This window comes from Diabrotica virgifera, chromosome 7 (genome assembly GCF_917563875.1).
Source record: "Diabrotica virgifera virgifera chromosome 7, PGI_DIABVI_V3a".
NCBI classification, from domain to species: domain Eukaryota; kingdom Metazoa; phylum Arthropoda; class Insecta; order Coleoptera; family Chrysomelidae; genus Diabrotica; species Diabrotica virgifera.
The window spans coordinates 92,248,762-92,270,595 of NC_065449.1; the positions used below are offsets into that span (position 1 = coordinate 92,248,762).

General features: G+C 31.5%; 2 protein-coding genes across 2 annotated transcripts in view; one reads left to right on the forward strand and one right to left on the reverse strand.

The window, feature by feature from the left end:
• The window catches only part of LOC126888557 (uncharacterized), a 41,014-nt gene extending 38,225 nt beyond the window's left edge, over nucleotides 1-2,789 (reverse strand). Inside the window, exons 1-2 of the mRNA XM_050656905.1 lie at nucleotides 2,745-2,789; nucleotides 1,639-1,792 (exon numbers count right to left, since the gene is read on the reverse strand). Of these exons, the coding sequence (XP_050512862.1) occupies nucleotides 1,639-1,792; nucleotides 2,745-2,789 (199 nt within the window). The remainder of the gene's footprint in view (nucleotides 1-1,638; nucleotides 1,793-2,744) is intronic.
• Nucleotides 2,790-10,383: 7,594 nt separating this feature from the next.
• Nucleotides 10,384-18,261, forward strand: LOC114339411 (major royal jelly protein 1). The gene is made up of 2 exons (XM_028290061.2): nucleotides 10,384-10,429; nucleotides 17,001-18,261. The coding sequence occupies exon 2, from the start codon at nucleotides 17,007-17,009 to the stop codon at nucleotides 18,147-18,149; it is 1,143 nt and encodes a 380-aa protein (XP_028145862.1). The 5' UTR covers nucleotides 10,384-10,429; nucleotides 17,001-17,006; the 3' UTR covers nucleotides 18,150-18,261.
• Nucleotides 18,262-21,834: the final 3,573 nt, after the last annotated feature.

The following is a 21,834-nucleotide window of genomic DNA, read 5'->3' on the forward strand; positions in this document are numbered from 1 at the left end:
CATTATCCAAAGTTCATAACATTTTAACAATAATATAATATCGAATTTAATGGATATGTAAATCGAATTATTTGAAAGCCATAAAAATTTTATATTTAACACTGAATTTATGCCAAATACGCCACAATACTTTACTAATTATAGTTTATATTATAGTAGGGAGGCAATTATGCTATATTTGCAGTTACTCAAGCGTTATGGGGCCCTATTGGGTTGTGAAAATTAGGTCCTAAAATAAAAACAAAGTTAAGTTACGTTTTCCATTTTAGTGGCGACTTTCCATTTTTTAGTTTAATTTTCCATTTTCAACAATCGTTTTTTTTTCGATTATAGCGATATCTATCCAGAATTCCAAAAAAAAAATCTCAAATAAAAGTTATTTATTTTTGGTGCGGCCAAAATAACGATAACTCTACCTTATCGGTAATAGTTTACGAGAAATTCACAGTAAATTGAAGGTGGAATTATAAAAAAAAATTTATGTTGGTATCTCTTTGTACTCACTCTATAATGCTCAAAAAATTACAGAATCTGGATTTCAATGCATATTTTTTTATAATTCACGTATCGAAGTAGCGCGTGAAATTTGGCGTGTTGATGACAGTTGCGATTTTGGGGTCGATCCCTTATTTTTACGTAAGGAATCCAAATCTGCAATAAAAAAATTGCGGCTCCTATTAAGGATTTTAAAGTAATCCTCACCCTACCTCCTTGGGTGATCGTGTTTGATGTCATTCGATACATTTAAAAAAAATATATTGAACACGTATTTTTCAGTTTTTTGGTCTGATGTTCATTTCGTGAAATATCGCCGGATTCCTATTTAAAATTTCGGGGTTACCCCACACCCCTCTCCATGGGGGTCTTGTTGGGTATCACTCAATAGATTTTTGAAAAATATTAAAATCATTTTATGTACAACAATGAGATATACAACAATTTTATGAGATATACAACAATGTATAAATTACAGGGCTATAAAACTGCTTGGATAACAGGCTGCTATAGACTGCACCTACATTGGATCCGTATTTCTCCGATCCGACGTCGGCAGACGTCGGATCCGTATTTCTTCGATCCGATCTGATCCGACGTCGGCCAACGTCGGATAAAAAATAAATCCATGGTATGCTATTAAATGGCTGCGCCTATATTGGATCAGTTTTTCTCCGATCCGATCCAATCCGATATCGACCGACGTCGAACTGCTTCTATGCTGTAGCTTCTTCCTATCAATCGCCGGATATCGGGCAATTTACGGATCCAATGTAGGTGCAGCCTAGTCTCACCATGAAAATATGGGTGAGAGTAATTGGTAGACGGGTACGTGAAGAGACCGAAATATTCGATAATAAATTTGGCTTTATCCAGGGCAGATCAACAACAGATGCAATTTTCATTATAAGGCAGTTGATGGAAAAATACAGGAGTAAAGAAACAAACGCTCATATGGTATTCATTGATATTGAGAAAGCATATGATAGAGTTCCTCGAGAGATTCTGTGGTGGGCACTCAGTAAAAAAGGAGTCCTTGGTGAATATGTAAAGATTGTGAGGGATATGTATGAGGGAGTAACGACTAGTGTTAGGACAGGTGTGGGAGAGACTGATAAATTTCATGTGAAAGTAGGATTGCACCAAAACACCAATTTTCAGAATGTGAAACGTCTTCACTGTTATCACTATTGTCATTGCAGCTGTTGTCAATATTATTTTCTTTACTCTCTTCAATGTTGGCTTGGCTCACTGGGCTGTTACCTTGCTCTTCATCTATTGCTGATTCTTGACTGTCCTACAACAACAAAAAAAGAAACACTTTAGTAATAATTATAATAAATAGGTACATTATTATTTTTTTTAGATACCAAATAATGCCGAAGAATGGGCGGAAATAGAAAATGGATTTAGAAAGAGATGGAACTTTCCTTTATGCTATGGTGCCATTGATGGAAAACATATTCAAATTATCGCTCCTGGTAATAGTGGAAGTATGTACTTCAATTATAAAAAAGTGTTCAGTATTGTTCTTATGGCGTTAGTAGATGATGACTATTGCTTTCGTTATCTTGATGTTGGGGCTTCTGGAACGGCATCAGATGGAAGTGTACTTAAAAATTGCTCCATATATAACAAACTGGAGAATAATCTTTTACCAGAGGGTGGAGTGATTTTTGCGGATGCCGCATTTCCATTAAAAACCTACATTATGAAACCTTACCCTGGTGACAATGTAACATTGGAACAGAAAGTTTACAACTACCGACTATCCAGAGCGAGACGAATAGTGGAAAATGCCTTTGGTATATTGGTAAGCCGATTTCGTGTATTCCAAAAACCAATTGCAACCAATGTAGAAACAGTCGACAAAATTGTATTGGCAGCATGTGCTTTACATAATTGGTTTATAAAATAAAATCGAAATTATTTAATCAGCAGTGATGTCGAGCGGGAAGATATTGATGCAGGAAATACCTCCCATGGCTCTTGGAGAACAGAAACTGCTGGACTTGAAGGCTTATGTCAACAAGGGAGTAATCATTCTTCGATGTCAGCAATGGCGAGGAGAGAGACTTTTAAAACCTACTTTAACAATGATGGTGCGGTGCCTTGGCAATTAAAGATGATTTCTTGACTATTTATTTATGTGCGCGCTACAGAGAAAACACCTTGCTTTTCAAAATTTCCCTATGTGTTGACACCCATTTTCTTTACTATAGATAAATAAATAATTTAATCTTACTTACCGTTGTTTTTCTTTTCATTGGTACACATTTAATAAAACTGTGCATTTCATCGAACAAGTTTAATTTTGACTTATACTCGTCCTTAGAACCTGCTAATTATGAATGTTCTTTGGAAAAACACTTTTTTAAAAAACTGAACTTCACAATTAAAACTTTTATTTCGACAAACAAAGATTTTAGATACAACTCAATAATTTAAAATCAGACTTTACTTTAACATTTATATTAGACTTTTATTTAGAGATTTTAATCAGACTGAAAAATATTGATTTTTACATGGTGTTTTATAATTTTATAATTGCTGATCTTGCTGTCCAATACGTCGCAATTAGGTCCAGAATGTTCAACGCTGCGACGCGGTGTAGCCTCGTGTTGATTGATTCCACGTGGTAGAATATACTGGATGGTAGCGGTCGTTGTACTATAACTTGCTCCTGACCAGTAATCGTAAATTGTCAGTTTTAGACAATTCAGTCATGGCCTACCTAAAATTTGGAAAGATTTAGACCCGTAATTAATAATTTGCTCTGAAAAATGAAAACATCTCAAAAACTAAGAAATTTAGACATAGGGAATGTTATATATAAATTAAAGTAAGGTAATAGTACTTTTCGATAGTGATATAAAATACAGTGTGTTTCATTTAAAATTACTGAGAAAATAATGTACTTGCGTTTTGACTCACCCTGTATTCAATATAAATAAAATCAGGAATTTCAATCATTTATGAAAATTTTAACAAAAGTAAAAAAATATGGCATCAATAAACCATTGCTCTTGTGCTTATTTTTATTTATACAGGGAGTTGAACTTGTTACGATTTTCATATAAAATTTGTTTTAATTTTGTAAATATCCTGTATAATGGTAGGGGAGCCCAAGCGGGGATTTTTGCAGTTACTCGAGCACGTCAGATTATCATATGGGAGAAACCTGGTACCCTGCAGATGTACCTCTACCATATATTGGTCTTAACACAGGGAGGTTCGTTAAGGGGGGCCCGAAAAAAAATATATATGGTTAAAAATACTCGAAGTTGTCAGATTAAGATAAGGTAAGTTAAGTACATGCAAGAGAGTGCATATTTCAAAAATCTGACGATTTGAGCGGGGCGTAAGGAAATGGGTGAGTCAAATAGTTTCACAAAAGCAAAGCGAATATTCCGCGAAATGAACATCAGATCGAAAAACTGCAAAATACACTTTCAAAATGTTTTTGAAAAATCGCCCGCTAAAATGGAAAATTTTACTTAACTTTTTTTGATTTTAGGACCTAATAATCACAACCCAATTGGTCTCAATAACGCTCGAGTGACTGCAAATTTAGCATACTTTACTCCCCTACTATAACAAACCTTTATATTTTTGTAATGAAGAAGTTAAGAAGATTTCGAATATAAAATAAAATATAGGGTGCTCCATTTAAAAAAACAAAAGTTTGATCTGCCACTATGTTATCGAACACCCTGTAAAATTCTAACTAATTTTTTAATGTGAAGCTCAAGGTTGGCTACAATTTTTGTTATTAACTTTTATCGCTATCCATTACTATAACGGATCTACGGAGCTTTACCCTACTAATCAATCACCCTGTATAATAGCAGTTAAATATTGCATTGTTAGCTAGTTCAAAGCTATTCTGAAAATTTCAGGTACCTACGTAGCCTAGAACTATTTTTAAAATGGATAACAAAATTTGCGGAGTCCGTGACACCAACCAAGCCAAGTATATAAAAACGTTTTAAAATACTCTGCGTGTAAATATGTCTGTAAAAATACGACGACGACGTAATATTGATAGCCCAGATAAAGATATTCTGCAAAGACTAGTCCACAGATTAAACATAAGAGCAAAAGAATTTAATATAACAATCTCATGCCAGAAAACTAAAACAATAGTAATCAGCAAGGAGCCAATCAGATATAAAATAAAAATTGATGCCATCAGTATTGAACAAGTGATGAAAACAAAATGTCTTAGAATTACACTGTCCAGCTATTGAGACCTGGACAAAGAAGAGAGAGATCAAGCGTAAAAAGTAAATAAACTGACAGAATGCCTTATTAAAACTATATGGCGAAACCACCACATATTTTTTTTATTGGCTTTAGGATTAGACCATGCGGCCAGAAACAAAGTAAATAGTACATACATAAACATAATATATCTTATCTAAACTATCTAATTAGTAATCTAAGTTATCTAAGTCTGACCGACCTTTTTGTTAAGAATAGATAAAATAAACATTTTATTTTCAAAGTGAATTTTTGCTAAAATAATCTTAATAAAAATTTTGGGATAAGGACAAGGGTCACACCTTTCTCATTCAAGGGTTTTTCTTTTTTCTTAATAATTATTGATTACCTATACCGGGTGGTGAATTGGAACACGGGCCATAGGAAACTCAATGTAAAATTCTAAACTGTTGAATTCCTGCTTCCCTAATTATTTGACATCAAAAGTCATAAGAAACTATTTGTAGCGAATTGAAATCTGTATTGAAAACAACTGTTAATATTGTTCTATGAACAATAATTATTCAAAATTTTGTAAAAATATAATACAATTTTCAGAGAAATACGCCAAAGTTACGCCACACACAGTGCAATAATGTGTATAAGATTGCATTCGGTGACAATGAATTTATTATATTAACAATTTGAACTGTCAATTTCTTTATTTATTTTATCATTTATTGTTTAAAACACAATAAAGTTGATCAGATATCCTCAGTTAAGGAGAAAGTATGAATAATAAAGATATTTTCTTCAGTCAATAGTGTGCTCACTGTCAGTTAAATAGTAACGTGTGGCTTAACATGCCCACACATACCTACTGCGGTAAATACATTATATTTTTCAAAATTTTGGAATGTGTTTAAATCGTAGAACAATTGTAACTTCTGTTTTTAATACACATTTCAATCATCTACAAATAACTTCTCACGACTTTTGATGTAGCATAATTAGGGAAGCAGGAATTCAACAGTTTAAATTTTTACATTGAGTTTCCTATGGCCCGTTTTCCGATTCACCACCCGGTATACCCACCCCACACGGTAAGGCAGGCATGTAGGCAATCAAAAGAAAAGACATTTAGGCAGGCCGCACATCAAAGAAACATGAAACGTAAATTACGTTTCATGGAAATAAACCACTGCTAAACAAATATATATCCGGCCAATTATGAAACTCTCCGAAAATAAAAATGTGTCATGAGCATGAATCACACTCGTTTTATTGGTAGGCTGACTTTGAGATTTGTTTAGCACTGTTTTCTTTTCATGAAACATGTTTTTCGTGTCATGTTTCATGTTTTTTGTTTCATGTTTCTTTGGTGTGCGGCTTGGCTTAAGGTTACAAGCCTAATCTAGTCATTCTATAACTTAATTTTACAGTCATATTATAGGAAAAACAAAATAAAATCAAAAATACGTTTATCACTCAGTGCCAAAAGATACATAACATTATAGGGACCGTAAACGTTTAAACTTCTTAAATTTTTTGTAAGAATGTCCGACTGATGTGTGTACTTCTAAGCCAGGCCGCACATCAAAGAAACATGAAACGTAAATTACGTTTCATGGAAATAAACCACTGCTAAACAAATATACGTCCGGCCATTTATGAGACTCTCCGAAAATAAAAATGTGTCATTAGCATGAATCACACTCGTTTCATTGATAGGCGGACTTTGAGATTTGTTTAGCATTGTTTTCTTTTCATGAAACATGTTTTTCGTTTCATGTTTCATGTTTTTCGTTTCATGTTTCTTTGGTGTGCGGCTTGCCTTACAGTTAAAAAATATATGATCCAAGTCCGCCGTTTCATTGCAAATATCACAATGATTGTTATCAATTATTTTTATTTTGTATAAATGTGCCGGATAGCAAGCATGTCCAAATTTTAAGATATGGTTGTTATGGAACTTCTCGGATAATCGTAATTTTTAAACCAGTAATTTTTTCAAAATAAAATGTTTATATTGTTTAGATAATTTTTTATATAAATTATCCTTAGCAATATTTATTCTCTCATCTAATGTTAATAAGGATGTAATATCTTCTCCCAACTGTATGCTTTTTTTAGCCGCTTTATCAACTTGTTCATTGAATGTGATACCTTAGTGTGCTTTCACCCACACAAAAATAAATTTTCTAGTTTTTTGCATTTCAGAGAGCAAAGTTTTTATTTTGGCTATGTAAGGATGACTATATGCGGAGTTGATTTGTAAATGCGATTGTAAACTATTTAAAACCGTAAGTGAATCAGAAAAAATTATGGAGTATGAAATGTTATTTTCCATTATAAATTCTATAGCATGTTTTTCTACTCAATTTAAATCTGCGTTGTACTTGCAGTGGGACAATAAACACCGCACCTGTGCCACAAGGATCTTTTGATGCCTCTGGTTAAATAGCAGTATACATTTGATATTTGTTTAATAGCTGATTGATTATTTCATTATTAAGATATCTTAATTCAGAATATTTAGGTATAATTACCTGAATATTCAACAATAAAACATCTAAGTTGACTTTAACTGTTGTTAGTCTGGGCTGATTATCGGAGAATATGCCATTTTTGGGAAAAGTTATTTACCAGCAATTTTATTGCTGGAATCGAATCTTATGATTGTATATATTAATAATATAGATATGCAAAGTCCGCAGATAGTGTGCTACTTTTTATAAACAAAATGGCGCCCGAAAATCGTGTTTTTTTTCAATTTTTGCTCTATAACTCCAAAGAGTTTAACTTTAGACCAAAAACACTCAAATAAAAATTCACCGCAATTAAATTCTGCATAGAGACGTGTTTTTTCTGATTTACTTTGACGAAAAAGCGGGTTTTTCCAACAAAATCTTTAATTTTCAACTAAACTTTTAGATAAGTAGTTGTTAACAATAATTAAATAACTTGGTAACGTAAAAGCCCTTTCCGTATATATTATAATTCCAGAAGTCAATGGAAATTGAATGAACAGTTTAGCAACAATTGAAATGTTATTTAAAAATTTACGGTCGCTATAATAACGACAATAATTATGATGCCTAAGAATAACTATGATTTTTTCATAAAAAGACACTATACCTATCTAATGTACTTTATAGAATTGAAATTGGACTATTTCAGCGGCCTCAGGAATATTTTAAAATTGTAAACAATTTTTTGGCTTATAAACAAATAGAATATCTCGGGAAATATTAAACTAAATTAAATTATGAGAACGGTATTCGAAAGACAGCGGTAGGACGCTTCTTTTAAAATAAAAACGTTTAATAATGACTAGTGGTTCCTGAGATACAACCAGTCAAAATTAACCGGAATTTACGGCAAAGATATAAACAAGAGGATCATAATTTTCAAACCATCACCTTTTTATTTTTGTCTTCTTTCTCCACACCAATATTCATATCTTTAAAATCCTCATAACATATATTATTATAATAAAAACTATCGATAATACGTGTGAAAATTGCCAAAAATAGCAAAATTCCAATAAGAAATTAGGTTGGAGAAAATGTAACCCTCAAAGCTCAAAATCGGTATACGTTAAAAAATGCATTTTCTCGGCTTCCCATGGAGCAATTTCCTTCATTCTTTTTTTGTTCCCAAGTAACTCGAGTAGAGCCATCGAACTAACGCATTCTTAAATGTCAAACTTGCTTTTGTTTTGTTATAATAAATTAATTTATTTATTATAACAAAATATTTTAATTTGTTTAAATAAAAATTGTTTAAATAATTATAAAGCTTTCAAATGAGAATATTTATGTTTTTAACTTTAAAAGGTACACTTGTAGTAGGTTTATCTAAAAAAAAGCCTACAACTGGAAAAAATATGTAATTTTCTGTTCTTATAAATAAATTAATCTATTATAACAAAACAAAAGCAAGTTTGACATTTAATAATGCGTTAGTTCGATGGCTCTACTCGAGTTGTTAGGGAACAAAAAAAGAATGAAGGAAATTGCTCCATGGGAAGGAGAATTGGTGGAGAAAGAGGACAAAAATAAAAAGGTGATGGTTTGAAAATTATGATCCTATTGTTTATATCTTTGCCGTAAATTCCGGTCAACTTTGACCGGTTGTATCTCAGGAACCACTAGTCATAATTAAACGTTGTTTTTTCTTTTAAAAGAAGCGTGCTGCCGCTGTCTTTCGAATACCGTTTTCACAATTTAATTTAGTTTAATATTTCCCGAGATATTCTATTTGTTTATAAACCAAAAAATTGTTTATAAATTTAAAATATTCCTGAGGCCGCTTAAATAGTCCAATTTAAATTCTGTACAGTACATTAGATAGACATACTGTCTTTTTATGAAAAAATCATAGTTATTCTTATGCATCAGTATTATTGTCGTTATTATAGCGACCGTAAATTTTTAATTAACATTTTAATTGTTGCTAAACTGTTCATTCAATTTCCATAAACTTCTGGAATTATAATATATACGGAAAGGTCTTTTACGTTACCAAGTTATTTAATTATTGATTAACAACTACTTATCTAAAAGTTTAGTTGAAAATTAAAGATTTTGTTGGAAAAACCCGCTTTTTCCGGGGAAAGTTTTCGTCGAAGTAAATAAGAAAAAACACGTCTCTATGCAGAATTTAATTGCGGTGAATTTTTATTTGAGTGTTTTTGGTCTAAAGTTAAAATCTTTTGAGTTATATAGCAAAAATTAAAAAAAACACGATTTTCGGGCGCCATTCTGTTTATAAAAAAAGTAGCACACTATCTGCGGACTTTGCATACCTATATTATTAATACATACAATAATAAGATTCGATTCCAGCAATAAAATTGCTGGTAAATAACTTTTCCTTGTATTTTGCTAATTAGCCCAGAGTAAGAAGTCTATTGAGTTTCTAAATCACCACAGATGAAATCAAGAATTTATAAAACCAGAGGAAGACTAATAATGACTTATGTGTCAGACACAAGACCCGACACAGCCACAACACAAAGACCACTGGAAACGGCAGAGATGAGTGTACTGAAAATAATTATTACTGGAAATACGCTGAGAGATCGAATGAGGAGTGAAGACAGAAAAAATGTAACCGACAGTGTATAAACGAATGGACCCTAAATAGAAAAAAAATAATGAAATAACCACATAAGTAGAATGAGGGTGACCCGTGTGGTCAAAATAGCAAGAGATAAATTGCCAATAGGCAGAAGAAGTAACGAACGACCTCGCAAAAGATGGAGTGACAACCTTCCATTGAGGTATCAATCCGCCAATGAACAAGCAGAATTACTTACAAAAGAGGGAAAAGCAGAAGAATTTTATTCTTATATGTGTAGGTATCCAACACTTCTTAAACGTAGCGAAATACCATAATCGTATAATATGAATAGTTATTAAATATTACAGTTATTTTGTATTATTCAATTGCAAGGAAATAACTTATATTATGAATGAAAACGGAGACTACTAAATATAGACAAGCAAAGTACATTGACACATTTCCCCAAGTAGGATTCATTAACCTGTATTTCAAAATACTAAACATTGAAAAATTATTCAAGGCTAAGGTGTCACCACTCCCATGCAAATATTATGTTCTTCGTCATGTTTAGAAATTCAAACAATTGTACGATATATAAAAATGTTCTACCGCATTTACAAGTACACAGTTATTCCCCTTTTTTGGCGCAGGGGACGAACAGGTATGTCGATTTCTTAGATAATGTAAATTATTTAGCATTACAAAATATTTGTTAAACATCAAAATTTAAATTACTTTATCCTCCGTAACTTGGCTACATATTAAATAATTTTACTACTAGATTTTCATCATACTACCTCTTTAAGTGCCATCTCCCAATCGGACGTTGTATATCATCATCACTATTTTTACTCAATCTACTGCTGCTCTAAAGTGCACTTAAACCAGCTACTTTTATTTTTCAACCATGACACTCTCCTTCTTCCTCGTCTTATCTTTCCCTGTGTTTTCAGTCTTAGCATTTCATGTGGCCGTCGTCTCATTACGTGTCCCCGATATTGTAACTTTCTTATGTTTATTGTGTTTACTATTTCATAGTTTTTCCCCATTTCTCGCAACACTTCCGTATTCGTTTTATTTTATGTCCAAGATATTCTAGCCATTCCTCTGTAACACATTTCCCATGAATGTAGCTTATTTATGTGTTCCTGTTTCAATGTACAGCTTTCAAGTTCATATTGTAACATCGAAAACACGTAATCTCAGTAAAAAGTCTCAATTCTAATCTAAGGCCTTTATTCCAGAGAATTGTTTTCATTTTTACAAACTCGTTTTTTGCTATTTGTATACTGGCCCATATTTCAGTTGTTTGATCACTATTTTCTGAAATCAGGTTACCAGGTATTTGTATTTTTTAATAATTTCTATCTGTATCTGCCAAATATATGATTGTTTGTATATTTGTTTTCTGTGGTATTATAATATATTTTTAGTCTCTTTTATATTAATTTTTAATCCATAATTTTCACAGAAACTAGTCTTGTTTAGTAGTAGTTGGGGTTGTCCAGCAGAGCTTGCCATAATCACGGTGTCATCTGCATATCTTATTTTGTTAATAGTTCTTCGGTTAATTATTATTCCTCCATTTTCAGATAGTAATGCTTTTTCAAAAATGGATCCATTATATACATTGAATAGTAATGAAGACATAATACATTCCTGCCTAACTCCTCTCCTGATTTCAATTTCTGAAATGGGTTCATTATCTATTGCAATTTGTGCTCTTTAATTCTAGTAAAGGTTTGTTATTTTTCTTAAGTCTTTTCTGTCTATGATTTTATCTTTAGTATTTGGACTAATTTGCATGTCCTACTTTGTCAAATACTTTTTCAAAATCAACGTAACCAACATGCATATCCACATTCATATCTATGCAGCTTTGAACTATTACATTAAAAGCAAATAACGCCTCTCTGATTCCTAGTCAATTTATGAACCCAAACTGGCTAGCATCTATTACTTTCCCCAATTTTTTTATACAACCATTTATTACATAGTTTCGAATACCTAATTTGAGAACATGACTATTCACTGCAGTCTTAAGCGTTTGTATTTTTAGCGATGTCACAAAAGGTGGAGAGTGATCATTGTTTCGGTATCTGTAGTTAGGCCTGGATCACGCGAATCAAAAAAAAAATTATTAATAGCAAGCTTAAAATTTATTTAAAGCTTAACGGTGTCTAGTCGGACAAACTTTGATGTACGGGAACACTGGAACAGGGAAAGTTTTAATTGTGGAACAGGTTGGAGGTTTCGAACGTCAGACTACGAAAACTTCCCATGTATTTTGTACCCTTCTTCCCTTTGTACCCGGAGCGAACTTCCAACTGATTTGTTACCCTTTCATTAAACTCTCATGCAAATATCAGACATGTTCTACGTGTCTTCTTCTTTAAGTACCGTGCCCAAATTTTTAGGCGTGGGTAGCTTCCATAAAAATTTGCTGATATCGTTCTCGATCTTGTGCGGCATGTAACAATTGATCTGCTGATAAGCCAGTCCATTGACGAAGGTTTCGGAGCCATGAATATTTCTTCCGACCAATTCCTCTTTTTCCGTCGATCTTTCGATTGAGTATTAACTGCAGCATCCTGTATCTGCTACCTCTCATTATATGCCCCAGATATTCAAGTTTTCTCTTTTTTATCATCTTGGTTAAATCGCCTTCGCCTTGACCTACTCTGTTTAAGACTTCCCTGTTTGAAATGCGTTGAACCCAAGATATTCTGAGCATTCTACGATACAACCACATCTCAATGGCTTCTAATTTGTTCATCATGTTAACCTTCATGATCCTGGTTTCACATCCATATAGTAATACGGGATACACATAACATTTTAGGAACTTGATTCTTAGTTATAAGTTCAGCTGAGAGTTGCTCAGAATAGATCTAAGTTTCATAAATGCTCCTCTTGCAATTTTTATACGAGTTTTAATTTCTTCATCCGGATTTAGTGTCTCGTTTATGCAACATCCTAGGTATTTAAAATGGTTAACTTTTGTTATTGGTTCATCACTGACAATTAGTTGCATAGAGCCGACGCCGACGTCTTGTTTACTAACCACAAGAACCTTTGTCTTTGTTGCATTTATGTTAAGTCCGTTATTGGAGCATTCTCTAGTAACTCGATCTATAAGGAATTGAAGATCTTCGATATTTTTAGCCATGATCGCGGTGTCGTCTGCATATCTGATGTTGTTAATAGTTTCTCCCCCGATTCTAACTCCACATTGTCCTTCCAAGGCTTCATTAAAAATTATTTCTTAGTATACGTTAAACAAAGTTGGGGATAACACACAACCCTGTCTGACACCTCTTTGAATGCAAATTTTGTCTGTTTCTTTGCCGTCTACCAGAATAGAAGCTTCTTGATTCCAATATAGATGTTGTAAAAGTCTCAGATCTTTATCATCTATTTCAATCATTTCTACATATTCAAACAACCTATCATGTTGAACTCTATCAAACGCCTTCTCAAAATCTATAAGGCAGACGTTAATTGGTTTCTGTACTTCCCATGATCGTTGAAGTAATGTTAACATTGAGAACAAAGCTTCCCTTGTTCCCAATCCTTCTCTGAAACCGAATTGTTTGTTTCCCATTGTCTCTTCACATTTCTGCTTGATTCTATTAAGAATTATCTTAGGAAGTAACTTGAGAGAGTTGCTCATGAGACTAATTAGTGTAAAGTCTTTACATGATGATATATTAGGTTTTTTTGGGAGTGGAATAAATGTAGACTCTAACCATATCTGTGGCATCATTCCAGTCTCGTATATATGGTTATAAATGTTTGTAAGTTGTGAGATATTGTCGTCATCCAGAAGTTTGAGCCAGTCTGATGGTATTTGGTCAGGGCCTGGAGATTTCCCATTTTTGCTCTGTTTGATGTCTTTCTCTACGTGTCAGACTTATTAAAATGCCCAACATATTTGTCGGACAAACATTTTTTCATATATTATATAAAGTTTGCTATTGAATAAACTTAAAAACAACCTGCTAGTTTTCACAAGCATAAACAGGATGACACGCTCCACAGTTAAAATCACGTTGCACAATTAAAACTTCCCCTGTTCCAGTGTTCCCATACATCAAAGTTTGTCCGACTAGACACCGTTAAGCTATTAACAAATTTTCAGCTTGCTATTAATCAACTTTTTTTGGTATGCGGGATCCATGGCTAAGTGTATTGTACGAGTATATTGTACAAATGTACTTCTACTATTCAGTTCTATTATTTCTATTGTCTTTGAACAACTCATTGATGTAATCTGCTATTTTTTTAATTTTTCGTTACTATTCAAGAATTATTATCCATTTGTATATTTCAGTATTCCGAGTATTCTTTTTCTATTGTTGTGGGTTAATGCTTCAATTTTTGTGTGTTTGTTAAAACTATCATGCCTGTTCTAGTATTCTTCTATTTCTTTGTTCTTCTTTTATTGTTCTTTTAACCATTCTTCTTTCGCTTGCTTAATTTTGTATTTTAGTTGTTCATCCACTTTTTTGAACATCTGATTATGTTTATTTGGATGTTTTCGTCTTTCTTTCATTAATTCTAAAATTTCCTCCGTCATCCATTATTTCTTTTTGTATCTGGTTGGTGACAGAATTTCTTTTTTCACTGTTATCTGTTTCTGTCTTTATTAATAACCAGTTTGTGCCGTTTCAGTATTTTGCAAAATTTGTTCTTTAACATCCGTTAATTCATTATCAATTTTATTTGTCAAACGTTATTTTATGAATGGGTTCCTTAATTTATTTGAATCGACTTGTGTATCTATTTTTCTTCATTTGACTGGGATCTGATTTTATGTCCGCACTCGGATATCATTTTGCTGATATAATTGCGTTCCTATACTTTTGTTTAACTAGTACATAATTTATTTGGGTTCTTTTCTCTTATTGGTCTGCTGATGACAGCCATGAGCCTATATATTCTTCTTTTGGGAAGTTTAAATAATATAGGTACTGGTAAACTTGTACAACGTTTATTTTGGGTTTATTCTTGTCTATGTTTCATCATATCATACACAAATGTATAACTACATATTCATAATAGGGGAGTCAATAGAGATTTTCACTTCGGAAAAAATCAAAAACATATCAAAAAGTTCTACTCCAGAAGTGGGTGCTTCATTTTTTATTAAACAAATGAACTGCGAAATTAGATGTTTTTTTAAATAACTCCTAAAATATAAATCTTAGAAAAAAAGTGACTTGACCAATGAAAAATTCAGAAAATTTTACAAAAAAAAGGCTGTATAAAGTTTTTTCTAAAATTAAATCTATAGCATCTATAATTTTTTATTTATAACGCTAAAGTCACCCTTCTCACAAACATTGGCGCACTGTAAACTAGCGTTCGACGAAGTGCACGGTTGAGTTATTTTAATATAATTCTTTAACTAATGGATCAAATAAAATTATGTATAGGTACAAATTGAATATGAAAGAATAACAAATAAGCTATCTTATGGTTATAACAAAAAGAAATAAAATGTATCGACATAAGTACGGTGTGGGCGGAAAGTGGGACTTAGGTACATGAATTTTGATTAAAAATGATTTTAAAATGTGTAGCTAATACAATTGTTCAAAAAAAAATCTCAAAAATTTAATTCACATGATAAGCGACGTCTCAAAAAATGTAATTTTTGAAAACTTTGTAGTTTTACAGAATTACTACCGCTTTAAGACGGTTTTACTCAAGTTTGAACAGATTTATTACAATTTATAGGTGTTTTTCTTTAACTTAGGATGTAGTATTTAAAATGCACTTAATTATTTTACTTTAGAAATGAAATAAACAATTTCTTTTTGAGAAAATTAAGAAAGATAAAAAAATGTTATACAAAAACCGAAAATTATCAGCTAAAAAAATGTTTATACAAAGTGAGCAAAACTTTTTTCTGTAAACTTACCTAAAATACATTTAATAGTAAGCTTCAACAAATAATAATAAATGTTCAATAAAAATTTTTTTTGAGCTCTTATACAGTACGTCTGCGTAACTTGGAACCTATTGATAACTTTTTTATTATCAGTTTTACAAAAAAAGTTGTTTTTTATAAAATACTCTGCATCGTATAGAATCTAAGATGAAACCAGCAGATATCAAATTTTACTAATTTTATACGAGGTATGTCAAAAAATATGAATTTCACTGAAGAGTAAAATACCTTTATATTTCACAATATCGAAAATTTTTATTAAGAAACGTTGTTTGGAATTAAAAACTATGTTTCAATGTTCAATTATATCCTTGTAATTGAAATATTGTGAACTATAAAGGCACTTGACTGTTAAGCGAAATTCATATTTTTTACATATCTCGTATAAAATTGAAGAAGTTTGATATCTGATGGTTGTATCTTAGATTTTGGACCAGGTAGAGCATTTCATGAAGAGTGAATTTTTCCTAAAATTTATAATAAAGTAGTTACCTATCACAAATGTAATAAAATGATGATGGGTATCTGTAATTTGAGAAAAAATTGAAATTTATTTTTTTCAATTAGAAGGATGTAATTGTATATTAAAACATGGTTTTTAATTCCAAACAACTTTTCATAATAACAATTTTTGATATTCTGGAATATAAAGGTATGTACTTTAATCTTATAACGAAATTCATATTTTTGACATACCTCGTATAAAATTGATAAAATTTGATATCTGATGATTGAGTTTTAGATTTTAGACTATGCAGAGTATTTTATGAAGAATAACTTTTTTCGTAAAATTGATAATAAAAAAGTTTGCCATATGATTCCTAGCTACGCAGACATACTGTATAAGAGCTTCTGTATAAGAATTTTCAAATTGTAAAAAATAAAAAATATCGAATTCAGCATAATCAAAAACAAAATAGAAATATAATATGTGATCAAAGTAAAATGATGAATTTAACGATATTTTTAACATTATTTATACAAAATAAATTGTTATTGTTTAAACAATTAATAAATAATTAGCTGCAAAATCTGTGAGTAGAACTTTTTACTTTAAATGTATACCTATAAACTAACACAAAAAAAGTTTTAGAAAAATATAAGCTTGTTTGAATTTTTCCGAAACAATGCATGTTTTCGTTCTATATTGACTCCCCTATAATTTAATATTAAATATCTCACTGTGTTTTTTAGTAATATTTTTCTTTTATTTAAATATTTAAATTAAAATAAATATTTATGCCGATTTTATAACTAATTAAATGTCTTATTTCAGGTCACCATGGGTATATACTCCGTTCTGATCTTGACATCATGTTTGGTTATCGGAAGTTACGCTATCGGCTCGTGCTGTAAGAACCTTATCCCAGACTTGAGCTACAAACTAACTGGTACCGAGGTAAGCTTCCCATGTGACAGTACGAAAAACATTTACAAAACTACAGGCCGTTATGTAGCCAAAAACATTATCGCAACCAGAATGCAGATATACAGAGATGACGCTTATGTAGCTCTGCCAAGGTACAGGCATGGAGTGGCGTTTACTCTAGCTAAATTCTCCTTGAAAACTAGAGGTTGCAAAGCTGTCCTGGTACCATATCCGTGCTGGCCACTACAAGAAGAAGGCAACTGCGAAGCTTTACAAAATGTTGTTGATTTGTATATTGATGGAGTTGATCATCTCTGGGTGTTAGATATTGGTTTGGTAAACACATTGGAACAACCTGTCCGTCGTTGTGCCCCTAAAATTGTGGGAATAAATTTGAAGAATAACCAAGTAGTAAAAGTAATTAGTCTGGAACCTTTCATTACACCAGAAAGTCGCCTGCAATATATCATTGTTGACTTCTCAAAAGACGGCATTCCCTTCGCTTATGTAGCCGATGGTGGTTCTGGAGCAATCATCGTCGTGGACTTAAAGAGTGGTAATGGATTCCGTATTGTACTGCCAGTTGCAGTATCATCTGGTGCAGTTAACTGTGTAAAGGATGTCCTGTACATAGCTTTGGCCAGAAAGCCCTGCGGAAACATTCTTTACTTTACCTACCTGTCATCACCAAGACTATATTCAATCAAAGCTGAATTCTTACAAAAGGGTCAAGCGATGGGAGCCGTCATTGACGTTGGACACAAACCTCCATTCGGAAAAATCGTTCTTTTGGGTACAGATAACGGTGCTGCCATTTTCTTCAGATACAAGGGTGAATCCGATATCTTTATTTGGAACAGTGAAACTGTCTTCAAACCAGAAAACTTTCTCTTGGTCCAAAAAGGAGACGACTGTAGACTGGCTACTGAAGTGGTTGCTGGATACAAAAAACTCATGTGGGCTATTGAAAGTAACTTCCACGATTACATTCTTGATATCGCTGGAAGTCTTGGCCCCTCAATGGCTGTACATCCTCTTATCAAAACTTGTGATTAGGATTGCGCTTTGTTAATTTTGTAGATGTATTAATACGTAAGCAACTTTTACCTGTGATCTTGTGTAATATTTACACAACTTAGTTTAATAAATTAGGTTTATTAATTATTTATATCTGTTTTTTCTTTATTTCCTTTAACCTTTTAGAGTTTGTTTTAAATTTCGTTAAAGTTTTATATACAGGGGGAAACGACTTATGGAGTAATATTATTTCTGTATTTGTTTTAACAAAAATATAAAAACGATAAGACCAGTCGAAACGATATCATATAGGGTCTATTATGAATAATAAGGGTGACATTTTTAAAATATAAATTATTGTGGAAACCAATTATGGAATAAAATTGTTTGTGTCCTTATTTTAGAAATTACAAAAAAAAACTCTAGGACACGTCCACCTTCAAATTATTCAAATGTGTACTTTTTAAAAATTTAAATGTACATGTACAAGGTGATTTACTCAAATCTTGCACAGTCCAGCATCTTTATTTTTAAAAAAAACACCCTGTATATTTTTATGTTTTTAGAAGTTATTTAACAACCTCATCTCAGAAAAGTATATTATGTAGGTTTTATTATGAATAATACAAGGTGAAATTTTGAATAATTTTTAAGACATAAAATACATAAAATTTTGAAATGTATAATTTGTCATACTTTAAATAATCATATTATGTTTATTTTAAATTAGCTTAATGATGGGGGGTATGGTTTGAAGAATCAACATATCAAGCACATTTTTGTGATTTTTTTTCGAAGCTATGGTAGAATTGTTTTATTTTTTAATTAAATAAACATATTAAACACAATTCAAACAATATTTATAAAAAAAAAAAATCCAAAATATTGAAAAATAAGCCATTGGTGGCCCATTTTGACAGGCAGCTCGCAAAAAAATGGATTTTGCGGTGGACATCAGAACTCGTCACTAGATCATACGAAACAAAAAATTCAAGAAGATTTAATTAGCTTGTGAGTTCCACGAGGTAACAACGTTGAGTTTGTTTTATTTTTAATGATTTTTAAATTTTTGGTATCACTCAGAAATCAAAATTACAAAATTTTTGGTAAAAATTTTGTGAAAATCAAGAGATTTTTTAGTTGGACAAAAAATAAGCACAAAACGAAAAATATCTCGACGTTGTTACCTCATGAAATGTCTAAAGAAAATATATGCCAAATTTCATGTAGATCGGTCAAGTAGTTTTTCAATTACAATGTCCACCGCATTTGAAAAGCCGTTTTGAGAAAAATGCGTTTAAAGTTTTGACAACTGCATTTTCATCTTCTTATTTGTTTGCCAAATCGTAAAGTAATGCACATTGGAATATGTTTTTTGACTCGCGGAGTCATCTACAAAAGAGAAGACGAACAGTTGTTTAATGTTTCTTACTGCGCTCAAGCGGTATAACGAGTCGAAAGTAGGGATATTCAACACGCTGTATCTCTGGTAATTGTACTCCGATCAATCTGAAATTTTCAGAGAGTTTTCTTGAAAGTATGCACTTTCATTTTAAATAATAAAAAAAATTAAATATTTTAAACTAACCTCCACTTAATACAGACATCAATTTTTCAAACAAAGTATAAATATATTGGGTATCGTATTTAATTTATTGACAAAAACGATACATAGTTCCAAAATTTCACCTTGTATTATTCATAACAAACCCTATATAATATAGCTTGTTAATATCACGTAGTTAAGGAGCTTTTAAAAACAAAAAATATAAGGGTGTTCAGTTAAAAATAAAGAGGATGGAGTATGTTAGACTTGCGTGAATCACCCTGTATATTTAAGTTAATGTTAAAATGGAGGTTTAAATCTGAAAAGTTGTCGTGTCCCTGCGTTTTTTATAATTTTCTAAAATGGATACAAACAATTTTATGCCATAAAAGTGATTTTCACACTTTATATGTAATTTCAAAACTCCACTCTTTACTTTTCATAATAGACGCTACATGATATAGCCCAATAAATGACCGTTTTGGAGTGTAATTTCCAGGGGCAACTCCGAATTGCATGAAAATTTGGATTTAGGTTCTACTTACCCTCCACTTCAAAGTTGAATGTGTGCCATTGGTTGCTTTTACTTGGGGGGTGACATTTACCCCTTCTCGGGGGGTGAAAAACGCGTATTTAAAATAAGGCCGGAAATGGATAAATTGACTTATTTTAAGCACCTTTTGCTTTATAAAGTTTTTTACGTAAGTCAATACTTTTCGAGTTATTCGCGATTTAAAATGTTGATTTCTCGACAAAAAACTACGTTTTCAGACTGTTTTTCCCAAATAACTCAAAAAGTTAATATTTTATCGAAAAAAATATTTTTAGCAAAAGTGTAGCCTATAAAAAAAAACGAAAAAAAAGTGGTGTACCGGTAAAGTCTACAAATTGAGTAGAAGCAAAGTTGTAGCTCATGAAAAATACGTTCTTATTCGTCTAATTCCAAATTGAATAATTCAACGCGAAATCACCTAAGAAAGAAGCGTTTTTTGGGAAAACCTTATTAACATTTTTTAAAGTATAGAAAAAAAGCTTATTATTTGTTTTTTACAAAAGTTTACAGCATCAAAAACAAACGAGTTATACTGAAAAAAAAGTTGGCCTCTTTTTTTTTGGTAAAAAAAATCGTGAAAACCTCCTTCTATTTAGCACCCTAAATGAAATTAATCGTTTGGCTTTACCATCTATTTTAACTGTATTTGTATTTAATTATTTATATGATCTGTAAGTTTGATTGGTTTGAAGTGCTTATTTTTGGAAACATTTGGTTTTATAGTAAAAAAAAATTAACTAAAAATTTTTGAAAAATTTCATTTTTTTCAAAATAACTTAAAAAGTATTAGTGATAAGAAAAATCTTGAAGAGTAAAAAATGTAGGTTTTGCTATTATAAATATGCTAGATTCATTTTGTTTCTCCGTAAGACAAAAATTGGTTAAGATATGGCTGTTCAAAATTTGCATACACTTGTGATTAGTGACCCATTCAAGCTTTCTCAATTATAACCCTTTCAAAAATAAACACTTTAAACCGGTGAGACTGACAGATCATATAAAAAATGGATAGGTAAGTAAATTGTTTTTAAAGCAGTAGCGATTAATTTCATTTGGGGAGCTAAACACGACGAGATTTTCATGATTTTTTACAAAAAAAAAGAGGGCCAACTTTATTTTGAGCGTAACTCGCTTATTTTTAATGCTAATACTTTTGTTATCAATTAAAACAAAGCTTTTTATAAACACTTTAAAAAAGTTTAAATGGGTTTTTCCCGAAAAGTGCTTAATTTTTCGGTGATTTCACCTTGAAATATTCGATTTGAAATTCGACGAATAAGAACGTATTTTTCATGAGCTACAACTTTGTTTTTATTTGATTGATAGACTTTACTGATACACCATTTTTTTGGGGTTTTTATAAGCTACACTTTTGCTAAGAATATTTTTTTCGATAAAATATTTACTTTTTGAGTTATTTGCGAAAAACCGTCTGAAAACGTAGTTTTTTTGTCGAAAAATCAACATTTTCAATGGCAAATAACTCGAAAAGTATTGACTTACTTAAAAAACTCTATAGAACAAAAGTTGCTTAAAATCAGTCAATTTATCCATTTCCGGTCCTATCTTTAACGTATGTTTTTTAACCCACGAGAAGGGGTGACTGTCACCCCCCAAGTAAAAGC